At 37.3% G+C, this 18,137-nt stretch overlaps 1 protein-coding gene across 1 annotated transcript; it reads right to left on the bottom strand.

Moving 5' to 3' along the window:
* Positions 1 to 578: 578 nt before the first annotated feature.
* LOC139147772 (NXPE family member 3-like) lies at positions 579 to 14,576 on the bottom strand. Its single transcript, XM_070718968.1, has 6 exons — positions 14,504 to 14,576; positions 8,950 to 9,085; positions 7,768 to 8,000; positions 6,602 to 7,168; positions 2,918 to 2,970; positions 579 to 2,085 (listed from the first exon to the last, which is right to left on the bottom strand). Exons 2-6 carry the CDS (start codon positions 9,064 to 9,066, stop codon positions 1,292 to 1,294), a joined length of 1,764 nt encoding a protein of 587 aa, XP_070575069.1. The 5' UTR covers positions 9,067 to 9,085; positions 14,504 to 14,576; the 3' UTR covers positions 579 to 1,291.
* Between the last annotated feature and the right edge of the window lie 3,561 nt (positions 14,577 to 18,137).

Genomic DNA, 18,137 nt, shown 5'->3' with positions numbered 1-18,137 from the left:
CTGTTTTCTGGAAATGTTATATCCAAAAAGTTTATGTGAGGGGAACTAAATTCTTTTAAGATTTTACCATTTGTGTTCCGGGAGTTCGCATATGTTACGTTTATGTTCGACCAAGGGTAGTTGTGTTGATACTTTGACCATAATTCAGGACATCGAGCTGTTAGTTAAATGTATAGTTTCCGGCAACCTTCCGTCACACTTTTTTCAACCAGGAACTCATTTAGGCAAAAACTTGCCAGCGTTACACCGAATGAATGCTCGAGCTCTTCCAAGCTCGAGCTCTTCCAAGCTGCACAAAACTGCTGATTACGAGCCTGAAACGGGTTACAGTATATTTGAGTATGGCCCAGTGTTTAACAGACTACATCGTGAGGGGTAAAATATTTATCACAGAAAAGAAAGTAGCAATTTATTCGACTTCAGGCTACCTTTTCTGTCGTACCGAATTATAAAAAAATGAAATTGAAAAACCAATTTTAAAAGCTTACTATCGAATTTATCACACTGGACATTTATCATAACCCTTTACTTCTGTGGAATAATATCAATAAATGACACGGTCGCCTCACAGTTTTCTTAACTAATATTATATTCATAAATACATCGAGAAGCAACTAAGGTCGACTGTAATCTATTTCGTTGATAATGTCGAAGTGTCCAAAAGAATACTAAACTCAGTGATATATAAATGTATGATGAGGGGATTATCTGAAATAAAAAACATTTATTTCTCTGTTCTACTGCATTAATTAAAATTTGTTTGAAAAGGTTGTCAATTATTTATAATTCTTTGGGGAATCGCCAAGGAAAAACATATTCTCTTCTTTCTACCTCTGAATCATTGTGTAGGTTTAGTTAATTATTACTTGAAATCGTACATATCTCGGTTTACGTTTATCATAAAAAGGAAGTGTGGGACAAATTTGAATGCTTTATTTTTCTACATGGAAGCAAGAATACATTAAGCTAAATGGTACTTAACAAATTTCAAGTCAAACATCTTTCTACGTAGGCCGCACAGTATAAATACTTCTCCTGAATTGTGAATTGATTTTTTCTTCAAAGTCAATGCAGAAAAAGCAGCATCTTTATCTTTGAAAATTAGTCAAAGTCCTATCATCGCCAAGATAGCCATGCTTTCATTGCAACCTATTATCGTTTACATGTTAACTTCACTAGTAAAATCTACATCTCGACGCTGCCAACTGGGAATGTCTTTTAAGGGAAAGTGCCTTCGAGGATCGCCCTAAAGCATTCGAGTACTAAACCACACAATTCATGCGAGACTTATTCAATCGACAAATTGTGGACAAATGTATGAAAATAGCAAGTCTGCTTGTTGGCGAATGACTGGGTCTTGTGGCATGTGAACAGTGTTTTTCGAAAAATGGGCCAAAGACATATCAAATACATTGAGGAAGCTAACGCCCATCCCCTTGAATATATCTCGCATCATGTTATTCATGTCGAACAGAATCCAGTCACTGTTGTAAATGTACGCTTCTTTCAACTTATGTTCTCTTGGATGGGAGCTTTTCACAATTACAGTTATGTCTGGACAGCGGGTTTTTAGACGAATGATTGACTGTCGCAGTCGGAGGAGTCTCTCTTCATAGGACACCTTTGTCCAATACGAGTAATGGTAACTCAGGCTAATAACGATGACGAGGTCACACGTGGTGTCTCCAATATCGTCTATTATATCACTTTCAAAGTTTTGACTCCAAAAGTCGACAACACCACTTCCGACAGTGATGGCGTGAAAGTATGAGAACAAGCTAACATTGTGAGTTGACTCGTTGGAGTATTGGCTATAGCGACCTGTTTTCTTGCTTGTAATGTTTAACGCATCGTTTACGGCTTTGTAAAGCTGCCCTATCGTCGAATCTCCAAAGAAATACACCGTTTTTTTAGTAAGGCATCTAAGGGCTTGAACAGCATTCCAGTGACGAGCCTTGCAAGCCAGAGAAGACCATTTCTTTTTGGAATACCAGAAGCCGTCTGATACTGGTATTGAGAGTTCTGGTCCGCAGGATCGAAGGGCGTCTGATGGGAGTTTTGAGTCCAAGTTTCCAACCTTCGATTCTGAAATGTTCAAAGTGATAGGCCAATGAGTAGTGGCTTGTAGCATATGACATCAAGAAGTAAAATAGAATTCCTATTTAATCGGAGCGTCAAGATAATAATCGCCTAAAATGACGGGCATACCGTAGGCGTACACCTGTTTCTTTACCTTTCGCCGACTGCAATATCAGAACAAAGGTAAAACTATCGAGTATAGCAACTAAAACAACTCACAGCAAATCAACATCTGTAAGGCACATTTTTGGAAAGGATATCTCTGATATTAAAAATTAAACACTTGTCAATATAGAACATTTTGTCGGTAAATGACAAGACCATTCGCAGCATAACCACAATACTACATCTGATTCAATTCTAAATCGAATTTGACTCAAAGTTTTACAAGTTTCCGAATGTTTGATTTCCTTGACTCTTAGACGGAACATCCGATCATTACAGTGTGCATTTTTGTAAGCACTACTTCCATGATAGTTACATATTTACTGGTTATATTGTTTTACAAGTATAGTGTTAATTGACTTTAATTAATACTAATAAGTTCTCTCATTCAAAAGACGTTTACCACAATTTATTAATCTTTTTGTAGTTAACGTTCATTTTCATCCTCACGTCTTGTTTTTACATGTTAGTTGTATATTTTATATTGATGGAAATTGATGTTCATTGTTTTTCTTTGGAAAATACAACTACAACTAATGCCGCCACGACTGTGATTTGAATATTTGTATTGTTTTATTCAATCCATTATTTAATAAGCAATGAGGCACCCACTGCAGATTACCCAATGAAGCGAAGCGGAGTAGTTGAACCATAATAATTCATTCTAGATTACCTGTTATTTTTATATTCAATGGTGATCCCACCAATGGAGTCATCAGGTAAGGCCTGCAAAAAGGATAAAGGTTAATAAAGGGAAAACCGAATGAGTCATCATTAATTGATCATGTGCGGAAAGTATTTGTCTGCTCATACGTTCTACATTTCATTGGTTGCCTTGATTCCCGAAAACAATTCGGTTAACTCCCGGCTCTCAAAGTGAAAAGATGATAAATTGAGGTATGAAATATGAATTCCAGCAACTCAAAATTGCGTTAACTTGTTATAATTTTATCTCATCGGTGAAAAATGAACCAATATTGCTGTTTGGGGAAAGAGTGAAGAAATACGATAATATCAAAGGTTAATGAAAATATGACAGACGTTTCCTTTTGAGAACAAAAGGTCAAACTGTAAAGATGACTTATAGTCCGGGGTCACTTGTCATAATTTTGGCTTCCGTGTGCATTTCGTGAAGACTCTTGTCAACATATATCATTTTGTTCCTTAAAATCTGGAGAGTCAAAAAAACATTGTTGGCATTTTTTCTTTCCACTTTGTCAAGGTCAAATTCAAGGTCATTCGTTACTCCACAAATTCCATTGATTAAGCATTGTAGTGTGTACAAAATGGCTATACTCATTGACCAGATTACTTTATAATACTTTCAGTGGTGGAAGGGAACTTCACAGCTCATAAAAGATTTATAAAACCTTATTGTTTTAGTTTTTTACCATTTTATATAAATTTATATGCAATTACAAGGATTTACTTACATTGCAGTCGTACATCTTTTTCCATGCACTGTGTTAAATAATGACACAGATCGGTTTTGACATGCACTGTGCTTGACAACTACATCATAAATTTCCCTGCATCTCGGCGTAAGCCATTCGCAGTATTACCAACTCTGGTAGTTGTAAATTCCAGACCTCTGTGCTAAATTTCACTACTGTAGACAGGATTGCTGTGCAGTTAGCAGTGTGTACTCTCTGCTTGTAGTGACAGTAAATCATCCCTTTTCCTCGCATTTCTCTCCAAGTCATATAAAACGATTTGTATTTTTTCCTAACAATTGCAGGGATTAGAGACTTGTTGCTAATAATAGGCTATATTCAAAAGCAATTTATCAAAACTAAGCCTCTGCGCTTAGAAATATAGGCTATTACCTGTGGCTTTTGAAAATCAACTCCAGTACGCACAATGTTGTACTAACCAAGACACCCATTGTTAAAATATTGATACTGAGTACGAAAAATGATTCATTAACAATGGGTTGAACCTTTATTGTGAGACACTGGAAGTCCGTAGATTATTTAGGGTTAAAAAACGACGAGATTAGTCATACACGGTGTTAGTAGTTTCTCAGAAACCGTTATTAAGGCTATTTACTCGATATTTTATTGTCACCGAATCTTAATATTTAGTGGTTGTATTTCACATATACATATTTCACATAACTGACATTACATGCAAATAACTTCGTCAAAACTTTCAGTAAAAAAGCATTTCATTCCTCCGAGAAGAGGACGTTATGCCTGATATGTCAGGAAGCACGTGGTGAGCTTGTGTCACATATCCCAATGAATATGACACAGTGCTGGAGTTGTTCACCAGAGAGGTGAAGTTTGTCATGATGTCTTTCCAAGAATATGTTCAAGACTCAAGGATGATGATTCCTCGTCCCTTCGAAATTGTGGTGCTTGTTGGCATATAGGGAATGCTATGCAAATACTTGCCACAAAGGTCTACTGCAGTGAACAAAATTGCGCTATGAAAAAGCGTTAGAGCAATGTGATTGCTCTGTATTAATAGGTTTAGCTCGTGGACGACCCTGTACACCAACTTTACCCCATCTACAATGTAAAGTGCTGGTTCATCTGAACCTAAAGTTGCTTTCACTAGATCATCAGCTAGTACACACGAAAAAAGCATGTGTTTTGTCTGTCAACAATATATATTCCTTTGGGTCCTCTCCATGAGGTTTCTTCATTCAATGCTTGGGGAAAACCACAAAAAGCAGTAAACCAAGGAAAATCAGACTTGTTAAAAGTCAGACTCAGTGGTGCAAAAGATCCAAAGGATGCTAGAGCCATGACATTAAATATCAATCACAAAAGATGTTGGACCAAAAACATTGAAAATGTATTGCGAAATTTAAACACAAATGCAGACCCATTGTGTGAGACTGGATCTGCAAATGTCGGTAATGATAAATACCACCATGCTTGCTGCAGATATCAATTGTTTCCTTGTTGGAAAGTTCTTTAGCTCAAGGTTCAGTTTTAAACCTGGGTGAAGTACATGACTCATATTTGGCAATACGTAAGGAACATGGAATTGTGAACCCATCAATTGGAAATAGGAAATTAAAGAAAATTATAACTGATCACATGAAAGTGTGGAATTTGGAAAATCTGCACGACACAGTGAACCAGAATTGGCTTTGCTAAATGCTACTAAAGATGCAGCAATACAGGGAGTTGCTGAGGAAAGTACAGAGAAAATGTAAGAAAGATGCCAATATTTGAGAAAAGCAATATCATTTTCAAGAAGTACACCAACCAAAGGCAGTCTTATCCAAGCAATTCTCAGAGCCCATTATCAAACAATGATATGGAAAATGATATCATTGCCTAACCCGACTTGCCACCTCCAGCAAACTAACAATGGAAGCTGGAGGAAAACACATTCATACCCATAGTAAGCATGCTTCCTCCTTTCCCAGAAGGTGTTGTGTATTTGATCAGATGTTGTTGTAAACAAAATATATACAAAACAAATATCTGCTCTTGCAAGACGAATGCAATGACATCACATGTACGGAAATGTGTCACTGTGAGGCTGATGAAAATTATTGTCCGAACTGTTCACCTCCTATATAACTGACACTTTTGTTGATGATTTTGATAATGATTAACAACTTAAGCATGAAAATCTTCTGTTTTCTGAAAGTCACTCATGCAGAGTTATCAAAGTTTTGAAGTTGCTGTGTGATCGTATAACTTTTATAACAAACTTTCTTCATATTAGAGATTATGGCATTAAAAGTCATTGACCTTTGACAGGAAATGTTAGAAATCTGACTTCCTGAGAATGTTGCATAAGTTTTATGAATCTGAAATTGTATACAAGATAATCATTGTGATGTTTTAATATATGGGAGCATTTCTACGGAAATTAGAAGAAATTTCATACTAATCTTCAATTGACCTTAGGTAAAGTAGTTCTATATTTTTAATACAATAACCGTTTTTTTTTCAAAAAACCTCAATGTTAATGATTGTAAGGAATAATTCACATCAAAATGCATGTTTCCAAAGCTAATATGGTTGCAAACTGGCCATAAAGTCTGTTCATGGCTAAGAGAAAACGATTTTTGTTGATTTTAAGGAAATGACCTTGAAATGACCTTCAGAGTTGTCAGAAAAAAATGCCAACAATTTTTTTTGAAAAACTTGGCCATTAAGTAAATCAATGAGCTAGGTTGGCAAAATCTTCACTAAAAACACACGGAATGACAATTGACCCCGGACTATTACTAAATATCAATTAACATTAATGCCAATTTCATGCATGGTTCATCTTTACAAATTACATAGAACATATCTAATTGTCCCAAAATAAAATGACCTTTTTAATTTTTCACTATCACTTTTGCGTACAACTACGTATCATTGAATATAAGTATTGTATTTACCTTTCGAACAAAAACTCTTCTTCATCTGAGAGAGTCTGCTTCACATACAAGGCTATCTTGGAGAGGTTGGTCAGTACTGATTGGATATCCATACACAATAAGTGCTTAGGTTCATCACACACGAACGCCGTGTTGCCTAAAGAGTTTTTATTACTATAAACGCATTTACTTTTTACTGTCTGACCTCTGAACACATAACACGTGCTTTGCTCTGCGATAGTTTCATTTTTGAACGTCCCTCTCCATTCCACACATCGTTCCTTCGGTCGATACACAGTTTCAATCCAGTTCACCGCCTCGCGAGGATGAACCAATGTTACCACGATACTGGCTGGACCTGCCCAACCAGCATAAAACTGGACTGTGTATGAACCATCGTTATGATCGATTATTCTTCCTGGTGTTGACTTTTGCAATTTTGTGTTCAACATCACAGCAAAGAAGAAGTCTCCACCCACCGTGCGGTGTCTGCCATAAGCATCATACGTTTGAATAGTTACATTCAGGATTTCACCTTTAAACACAGCTGGTGATTTCTTTCCTTTTCCTTTCCTTTGAAGAGTGATTCTGAATGAAATAACAAGTAAACTATTGTGTTAAGTGCAGGCGTATTACGATGAAGTTACAGCATAGGTAAGAATTTTGTTTTACATGCATGTAGACAAAATTGAAAGTCGGAATTTACTCAGTTAATTGAGCACCAAAAAATAACACGACATACCTGAAAATGTACATTTAAAGACCAATCAGAAGATGCAACTTATTTAAAATACTTTCTGAATAGTGACCATGCAATGTTATTCAATCTTTGGAGACGAACACACAACTCAAATACGGCAGCCGTATTTAAATACGTGTAAGGTTCCCAGTTTAATCGACCGAATCAAGTACCATGGGCTAAAACACTGACATTTTCAAGACAGTGTTGCTTAGGAACAGGAATCCAAAACACCTCTTTCCAGATTTAACGGTGTCTTTTTGGTCAGTAAATGTCAAAAGATGTAGCTAATGGGGCTTTAAGTGCACGTCCTTTGAACAAACCTCGAAGGCGAATATCTGAAGCGAGTTAACAATACATCGTGTCTGCAGGGCATGTCGAAACAAGAATACCGATATGGGCTCATATATAATACAATATTTTACCGTAGAGTAGTGTATATACATGCCTTGATTTAGCAGCAGATGTAACGGTTAGCTTTCTCAGGAATGGCGTGAAAGGTTTCCCTTTTCGTGTGTTCGTCCCGTTTTCGATGATGATATCCATCGAAAGATTATTTGGTTCACTTATAAGTTTTGGTAGTTCAGTTTTCTCAGAGTTTATGTTATTCTCAGCAACCACGCAGTTTTCATTCCGTACATTTTTAGCCGTGTTCAGCCGAAAATATTGACCGTGCCAATACTGTAGTAAGAGAAAATAACAGAGACAAGTTTAGAACAAAAAATATGGACGATACATGGTATGCCAACATCTCTTGAACTTCAATAATGGTAGCCTCAATAGGGCTATCTTGTTACCGTGACTTTGAGCAATGATACAATAATATGGAACGATCACTGTAACACAATATTTTGACGGGTAAATTATACCATGGGCCAGTAGCTATAATATTCGGTAATGTGTTCCCTATTTTTTACGTCAACTACAGTTTCTTGTTCTACTCTCCGAAACACGTTCAGAGACCTTCAGCTTGTCAACTTAACCCCTACATTCAATTTGAAACTGCATTTGTATTGTTGACAAGTGAATTCTTGTGCGGACTAGATCTCAAATGTAAACAAAGACAGTGCACTTTACAATTATATCGGTGCATTTTAAAAGTATCGACGCTGTGTTGGCAAGCTAAATAATATGCTTTAGGGTCAGAAAAAGGACAAGTAATTTACATACAAAAATATGAATAACCAAAAGATAGAGTTACAGTCCCGATAATGCAGGAAAACAATAGCTCTGATTTGAAAAAAAGCAAACAATATAAAACTTCAACTGTATAAAAATAATAACGGAAATACACTAAACGCTTGTCATTGAGGATGTTTCACTGACAATGCCTAGTTATATCACCCGTAAATATACAACGGCCTGACTACAGAAACTATATCGCAGTGAATCTATTTGAAACTCGAACATCAACAGTGTCCTACAATAGTTCTACGTTCGTCGTAAACTTGCCAGATTTTTCTCTCCCTCTACCACAATTTAATAAACCAGTCTTGGTATTCTGAACTCACTTTGTTATCTAACGTGATGCGACCAACTTCCAGATAATTAACTACAGATGCATAAACGCCGAAGCAGTTCTATAATTTCTTTTATTACACGCAATGCACATAAGCAAAGCAATACCCACCATCTCCTGGATAAGAGCCCCGAGAACGATACCGAAGATGAGTATGAGTACTCGAGAAATTTCAATTAAAGACCATGGTCGCATGATGGTTGTTCGTAGTGCCTTCACGTTCTTCATAATTATGAGTTCTTCTTACCTGCAATTACGATGGAATGACAAAGAAAACTCCCCTAGATTAAACTGAAAAATGGCTTTAATAACAGAACGAAGATATCTATCAATATTCATTGACCTTGTTTGGTCTTCGATCTTTGACCTTCATTTCGTACATGAGGAGATTGGCCGGCACAAATCGTGTATCTAAGCTAATCCCTGAACGCGGAAATCCCCCCGAGAATAAATAAACTACCGATCAAGTAGAACAAAAGATTACAATATTTGTGAAAATGACACCACCCGACGTCTCTTACATGACTTGCAGTTCAAGTCGCGTGTCGAAGACATGATTGACACCTGATAAATGCCTGATGAATAGATGTCACTAGTTCACCAGCGGCTTGGCGTTTTAGGCCCAATAAAAACTATACAATGAATCATGTGTTCCACGTCTCCGTTATTGTATCATTTCTTTTTACTATGTGCTCAGCTCGGAATGTTTGCTTCGGCTGGACATGCATTTGTTCTCACCTCGGTCACTCAAATGATTAGTGACAGCATTCCCGGCTTTGCCTTATTACAGTGATTCATATACTGTATCACTTCATACAATATTTAGACAATTTGGGGACCAATCCTGACGGGTGTAGCATGCTAGCAGGGTGCGCTTACCCATTCCGGACACCTGGTACCACCACTAACTATCAGTGGTTCAGGATGGTCCTACTTAAATTTGTAAATCTCAAATGTCCCATGGACCTGGTAATGTATTACCTTGAATGAAAATGATTATTGGACCAGTTTAATGTCATATTCCCACCAAACAACCAGAAGTCAGAAGGTTCGCAAGTCTACGGGCTTTTATACGGGATCACACCAAGCTACGCGGTCGCACCACTCGTGCTGTATTGCGGAAAAGCATTTCTTCAGGTGATCCATATTCCATTCCTACAGCGGAAATTACCGCTGCCGCTGAATCAGAATGTACGCTTTGACGTAGCTGCATGCATCAACCATGTACCACTCGATGTGACTGCCAATCTGACGAATAGTCCTAGCCTGATGGGCCAGGCGTTCGTCATGCATGGTGAAAATATTCAAGCTCGTTCATCCAATTCGAGAACCATTGATTTAATATTTACGAAAGGAAAAGAAAGATAAGATTTTATTTTACCATAACTAGTACCAAATACATTTATAGGGAGACGTAGCAGATTTAAGCCGTACTGAAATCCGTAATCTTGAACATAAGTGTACCTTATAAATAGTCAATCGCACGAGGCTGTTATGGGTCACCCACGCCATGGAGATACCAAAAGACCGGTACGCCACTATTGGCATGCACGTTTCTGACTACACTGTGGAGGAACTTGTCAAATGTGACATATTGTCAATTACTGCTCCAAAAAAGGCTAGTCACACCTGTGGTTTTCACATTTTGTTTTTATTTTAGAAGAGAAATTTTTATTTGCAATTTCGAGTTGACATGCCCAGTATACTGTTTTTTGTGTACGGAGCTGTGAAATGTCATGTCATGGACGGACGGGCGAACGCAACGAAGGGTTGAGCACTGAGACCAGCTGTTGGCTAGCAGTAGCTTATTTCTTTGTACCGTGGTGTCGGTGGAGGATATTTTAAATAAATATATATAATAATAGTATCAGTTTCTTGACCAAAACTATAAATGGGCTCCATCTGAATCTACAACGAGTCTAACCTTTTCAAAAGCCTTTGTGTCCAACTTTCGGACAATGAATTCTCGTAAGACTTCGTCGCATTGTCGTGTTACGGGTCGCTTTATCATTTCACGCATTAAGGAGGTGGATTGAAACTTCTCCTCCCATTTGCAAATACACATTCAACCCACAATTGACTCAAGAGCAAACAGTGATATTTGTAGAGCAATCCCCGATTGAAAGTCAGTTCGCACTTCAAGTAAGGTATCTTTTCATATGGAAATGATTTCGAACCTACAGCCTTTGTGCCGGGGAATCTTGGCATGTACTCCACCCTAAATTGACGTTCGTACCCTGGCACCGTCTCGTAATTTGGAAAAGGTATGCGAGTGCATCGGGACATCAAACAATAAAGTAAGTATTATTTCATACAAACATTGATGCACCAGATGGTTATCGGCACCAGTATAATTATTAATTTAAACCAAACAAGATCTCAATTTATTCACTTAATTGGTTTGCAACGTGTAACAGTTGAGTTCAAGTATTATTTCTGAAACGTAAATTGAAGACCAAGGGCTGCATTGATGTTGTGATGATATGTATTCTTTTAGTTAAATTCACATCTATCGTTTGATCGAAACTACGTCTTTTATGTGTAGTACTAAAAAGCAATATTTCGATAATATCAGAAGAAGGAGCACATGAACACCAGCACAGGAGAGAGAGGGCTTCGCTACCTCTCTTCCGTACGACAATAAATTTCTTCACGTTGGAAATAAACGGGTGTTAACTTTGAAGACTGAGAGCCTCTACGATGTTTATATATCCCGAAAACCTCTCCCATGGCTATAATCCAGATGGCAGACAATTGTAAATTGTACTACATGGTAGAGAATCTGGATTTAATGTCATTCAAAAATATCTTGTATCCGAACTTCGCAAACATTCTCGTAAAAGGTGATGAGCATCTTTGTGCATTTACTGTCAATATTGTTTGTGTGTCTGGTTTGTTTCAAATAATATTACTGATGCCGATAACATTTGGTGCATTTATCTCTATTTGAGATAGCCTGCCTTCATAACAAACCCAATAAATCTACATTATATACATGTGTCTGATATACTTTTTGTTGTTACACAAGGCATTTGAAATTCAGCTATTACACTGCAGAACACTTTTCTATTGCCTAGGTGTCCCTGTCTCCCTTACCCACTATCTCAATGCTGTAATGTGAAATTCCTTGACGGTAAACTTATCTGTTTCTACTAAAACGTCATGCTCAACGATGTTGCAACAATGATTCGGAGTAGAAAACTTCTCAATAGAGGGACATTACTGCAGGCTAAATTCATTTGGTATGAAGCAGTGGGCCTATCTCCCTCTGGGCCATAAGAACAATGGCTCCCTTCGTATAACTGGCATGTCAGGACACGCTTCATAATTTTGAACAAATGGTTTTCAGGTATTTGAACCTTATAAGAACACTATCCTACATTGTGTACATCCTGTATTTTACCTGGTACTCAGCAAATTCACATCGGTACAAATACTTTTTCAGGAATACTATATTTCATTGTTAATTCGTCTTTGTCAACGCATCTGTCACAAGCTCAACTTACATTTTCTCTCTTCTAAACCTCAGTCGTTGGATCAAGGTTGTTGAACATGACGTGATTGAAGATACAATTTCAAAGGTTTACCAATAAGATTTAGAATTTGAGATTGTAGAAAGAGTGGAATTCGAAGTTGGTGAAACTACAACCTTAAAAGATAATAGAGGCAACTTTGTGACAAAATTACAGACGATCATGACAGCTGTCTCTTATATTAATTCCCATATTGAAGACATGTAAACACTCGGATGCAGGACGTCCTAGTCCTATGAATATCAGATAAGCACGGCATTTCTTCCTCACAATGTCGTTTTCACGTGAGGAGGCCGCCATTTTGAAATGAACATCGACCCAACGACCAATAAAGACCCGCTGTGCTATTTTACATGACATAGAGGAGAAATGCTTGTGAAGAATTTGTATATTAAATATAATCGTCTGAGCAGGTAAATGTTTATTTTTTCTATAATTATCAAAGATGAAATATCCAAAAATTCTGACAAGAAAACATTTTAAGGCTTCTTAAAAAAACAGCAAAATATACTCCAAAATACAATTATGCAGATTTAACGCCAAGCTGAACAAATCTGACAAAGATCAACCCTAGAGATCTGCACACCGAATTCCAAGCAATCAGACAAGCTGATAGTGAGAAAAAATTGCGATTTCTTGACAAAAGTGGCAACATTGCCCCAAAAATACAATGTAGAAAATGTCGTCATAAATATCAACTAATCTTACTAAGATCAACCCAAGGAAATTTGTGTCAAACCTTAAAGCAATTGGACATGCCGGTTTTGAGAAGAAGGTTTTTCAATTTCAGAAAACCAGAATACATTGCCCCCAAAATATTACTATACAAATTTAACAACAATTTAAGGAAATTCTAATCAATTGAATCAAAATAAAATACTTTACTGTCCCTTAAATTTAAAAATATAATGGAAATATCTTTTTGAATTCACGGAATTGCCCCACAGTATTGCCCTCAGATTGTCAATACTAAATTAATCTACAAATGTACGTTAACAAGTCTGGATTAATTGAGAAAATCCAGAATTTATAATAGAAATAGCTGATGGCATGCAGGATTTTATAGGTACTTTTCGTTACAAGGAGAACCTTTAGTCGCCCACCTGTTCTTTCCATGGTAGCTGTGACAAAATTGGAACAGGTGTCAGTATACCTTTAAGCTTCAGTGAATCAACAGTTCTACCTGCAAGGCTGACGACTCCCGTCAATTTCATTTTGTCTTTAACAGAAATATTACCACACTAAGATATGACATTGAGTGTCAAGACGTTTTAAATACGAGAACGGTATATTAATGTCAAAATATCCCTACTAACATTTAGTCTCATAAGCGTACTAAACAGAGGTTTTCTCGGTCTGGAAATCTGCATGTGCAATTGAAAAGCTAGTAGACCAGCAACTTTAGAAAAAAGAGTTGATTATTAATGGACGACCGACGGACAAACGGACGACAGAGGACGACTATAAATCAACCTTTCTGATAAACTTCCCGTCACTGACAACAAAGCTAATAAAGTGACATTTGCCCGATGAGCACCCTTTTAAAACAGCTACATGTACTAGCATTATGACTGTGTACACATTGAGCAGTAGTTTTGACTTTATTTTGATGTATATCTTCTATCGTAAAATGACTTTAATCTGTGAAACTCAACAGAACAACCATTTATACATGCCAAGTAACAGCACATCTCTATCTTAAGGTATTATGCATATTCAATCTAGTAGGAAAAGATCAGATCTGTTACGCGAACTGAATGAAACCGTTGCCATATAATGTTTTCGTACAACCTTCTCCCCAAATAAAACTGTATGCAAGTTTAACAGTGTAGAGCCGAGATTTACGGCTGACAAAGTCCACCTGCTACTCTCCGCGTCGGCGTGTCACAAGCATAACGCATGGTACCAGACCTAGTCTGGTAGCATCCACCCTGCACTTGCTGAAATATTAAGAACATCGTTTATAGCAAGCAGAAAATCTATATTGTGATAGCATGAGCACACTGGGAATCAAATGTCGCAGAATATTTAATCGACGCCTGATTACAAGTAGATTTCTAGATCGAATCAATTTCAGACTCTGCTAAGTGGCCTTGCTTCGGTCATTTTGAAAAACTAATTGGAACCATTACCTGTTTTGGCCTTTTGTCTTTACTTCGGTTGGTCAGTCAGAATATACACCACCCCTCCCGAATCAGCTTTGACAGCAGGTGGCTTGATACAAGTGAAGTTGCTTGGTGTAGGTTTCGTAGGATCCTTTAAATATATGTATTTTTCAAAGGCAGGCCAAGCGGACAAGCATGCACCATTTAGTTGCAATATTTGTCATCAGTGATTCGGGCTAAAACTGCGGAAGTACTACCATTTGACCTTTTGGAAAGCCTGGCCCATTCAGCGGTCAGGCTTTGTGCAGCGTATGTTACAAGGTTAAGGGTTCAAAACGCCTTGTCAGATGAATTTGGTTAGACTATTACATTATTACCCAATAAAGATGAACATAGAGAACGAAACTACTCAACTGCTATGATGAAACTGGTTCCACGGAAACAATAGAAAACTCGTATTTTATTTAATCCGATGGTTTTGCTGGGAGACTGGTCAGTTTCTTCGGCGTGGGGCTAGCTGGATAAATGTGTGTTCGCCATGTTTTTATTTTGGTGATGAGCAGTTCAGAATGTTGAGGGAATGGTAACGAGGTGTAAGTATGTTGTTGATTGTAAGATACCGGCCCGTACATAGCTGTTTCTAATGGACTCAAGGATAAAAGAAAAAGTCCGATCCTATAAAACTAGCTACAGAGAGCTTCTAAAGAGATGTAATTGGAATTACGCTAAAAGGTCGCTGACTCAAGAATAGAACGAAATATATTTAAACTTCCCTTAAGAGAACGAATCCATTGATCATTATCAATTGTATAATTATATTGTGATAACGTATTTTCTTTTCTGTTTAATATAATGACCGTACCAAGCTAAGAAGTGGCAAAGCTTCAACAACAATTGTGAGAGCTCAGATCTATTACAATCCAGAGACAGACTGTCATGGGGCTGAAAGAGAGTACAGAAAAGCAAAACGACAAGGATTTGGCGTCATATTACTCTTAAGTCGGTAAAAGAATGATTAATGACTCAGTATCAGTCAGCCGTGACTTACTCAAAAGTTTTGAGGAGTGGCTTTTACTTCGGGTCAATTTAGGCCGATTTGTCACACGGCCTGTAACTAGAAAATTCAACACGATCTCTCTTTTTTGCAGGGTAGTCACCAGCAGGCGTTACTGTTAAGGTAATATGCGCCTTGAAAGTGAAAGACTTCAACTTTTGCTCAAACTCTACTAAATGACACTTTAGACCATTCTCTTACCAAAACAAGAGTTAAAATCAGGGGTTACCGTGCAAAATTTGGCACGACAAATACAAATTACCTAAAATTTGCCGATGTTTGGAATTCAAATTCAATGGAGTAAAATAAAATTTTCAATTTTTGAAAAACCAAGACCGTGAAAACTTTTCTTTAATCAAGAGCTTGAAAACGAACCCCTACAAGCGGTAGATCAGAAGAGAATCGATAAAATTAGAAAGCCCAAATTTCTTTCTCCGAGGCGCGTTCTACCGTACCTTACACCACTGATGGGGTACGGGTTTTCAATTCCACACGCCTATAAATAGACATTGGGGGGGGGGGGCTACTGTGTATGGTCTATGCTACTCTACTGTGCATGGTCAAATCATGAAAAGATAAAAGAGTTTGTTTTATAATCGAAATATCAACTGTTTTGACTTCGCAGTAATTTCGGTGTTTCCTTCCCAGCACTGAGTAGTTTGGTTATGTCTCACATTTAAAGGTGTATATGCAAAATGTGGACAATCTTAACATCCTAACTGATACCAGAGCATGTTAGTGTGGTGAAGTTAAGTACCTCCATATCTATTGACCTCAATGCTTAGCGAAGCTATTGAGCAAGTATACAGATTTGTTTACCGCCATTCTTTGCCTCATAAGCCAGCAAATGTCAAAGGTCGCAGGTTTCACCTTATGGGCGTTACTCCCATCCGCATACCATCGACTCATAGAATCACACGATCGTTGTACTCCTTCTCAGAACATAGGATCCTCAAAAATCTAATCAGTGTTCTCCCTTGCTTCAATGGAATCTGCTCCTAACTTTTTTCTCGAAAATATACGTCATCAAATCCGTGAAATATTCGAATGTCTAGAAATAAGATCCTGAGAATTTTACTCCTTTTACGTATTTTACCCTTATTAGCGCTGCTAAGTTGCTTGAGTTCTTTGGTCGGGGCGATAAGCCTCTGCATTAGTGGTCGGTGTGGACTGTTTTCTTTAAAGTACTACAAAGGGATAGAGGTGAAGTTCTAGTTAAATGACACTGATAAGGTTTGTATAATGAAAAAGGTTTAATAGGTGATGTTTGTGTAATACGTTGTGGGTTCTCATTCAATCGAGCATTAACTAAATGATGTATATCCTAGGTTTATAGCCCTGCTGGTGGCATTGTCCCGAAGCTATCTTTCTCACGGTAAAGCGGTGTAATCATTGCTTTGATAGCATTTGTGTGCGCTGTATGTTGTATGTGAGAGTGCTTCATGAACCCTATATAGCATATCGAGGGGTTGCAGTCAGAAAAGTTGTAATAAATAATTTCGATTGTTGAAACACTCTTATTCAGTGTAGGTATTTAGCCGAGCGGTTTTGACTTTGATGAGTTTAAATCCCATCGAGAATTTGCTGAATTATTTATCATAACTTCTATACCAATGTACACGTATTGTTGGCAATTATAAGTCACTGTCTAGCTGCTATGGTTTGATATTATTCATGTCATTGCATCAGGGGCATGTTTGTCCATACCATGAACTGAAAGCGTCTTCAGAGGTAAGTATATTTTTGGCTGCGAAATGTCTCTCTCTATATATATATATATATATATATATATATATATATATATATATATATATATATATATATATATATATATATATATATATATATATATATAAAAAAACAACACATACATACATACATACATACATACATACATACATACATACATACATACATACATACATACATACATACATACATACATACAAGGGCTCGAAATTAACTTTTTTCCCTGGTACCTAGTCCACTTGGACTATCATTTTCTGAAGTTAGTAGCCCAGTGATAATGGCTAGTAGCCCATGCATATTTTAGTTTAGGGATTTGTTTTCATTAACAAGAGAAGAAAAAGCTATTTTTCAAGATTCTGCCCATGAAGTGAATTTGTTAGTCATTTGATGTGAATACTTGCACACCTTTATTACCCAAAGGAAACTGGTATAATTGACGACAGTGACACTGAAACGTTTGGTGACCTATCATTGTATTGACAACCCGTTTCATTCTCAGAGTTGCATGCCAATTTTGATAGTCGTCATGGCAATGACCACCACCTTCTCAGCAGGGCTAAAAACAAACCATGGGCTTTCTGTAGTAGGGAGGAGTTTGTGATTGATACATTTTGATCATCATTGGTCATCATTTTCTTTGCCTGTCATCCAAGTACATCAGTTGAGATATTGAAACTTTGTTGCAAAGTTCCATCGTAAGGTCGTCTTTGTAATTTATAAAACAAAATCATAGCCTGGCCTTACCATGTCCAGCAGGGTTTGACTGCACTTAGCTCGTCCAAAAGTGAAAGACCGGACATGACACGCCAACTGCTGACTGAATTTCATGTCCCAAGCTTTGGTAGTCCATGTGGGCTA

Source organism: Ptychodera flava, chromosome 13, assembly GCF_041260155.1.
Source record: "Ptychodera flava strain L36383 chromosome 13, AS_Pfla_20210202, whole genome shotgun sequence".
NCBI lineage: Eukaryota > Metazoa > Hemichordata > Enteropneusta > Ptychoderidae > Ptychodera > Ptychodera flava.
This window is presented reverse-complemented; position numbering and strand designations above follow the sequence as displayed.

Excerpts from the sequence above, each read along its gene's own strand:
- LOC139147772 (XM_070718968.1), bottom strand. The coding sequence starts at position 9,066 with ATGAAGAACGTGAAGGCACTACGAACAACCATCATGCGACCATGGTCT. Across the intron at positions 8,001-8,949 it reads GGGCTCTTATCCAGGAGATG|TATTGGCACGGTCAATATTT; the intron begins GTGGGTATTGCT and ends CTCTTACTACAG. Across the intron at positions 2,971-6,601 it reads GAAGAGTTTTTGTTCGAAAG|GCCTTACCTGATGACTCCAT; the intron begins GTAAATACAATA and ends TCCTTTTTGCAG.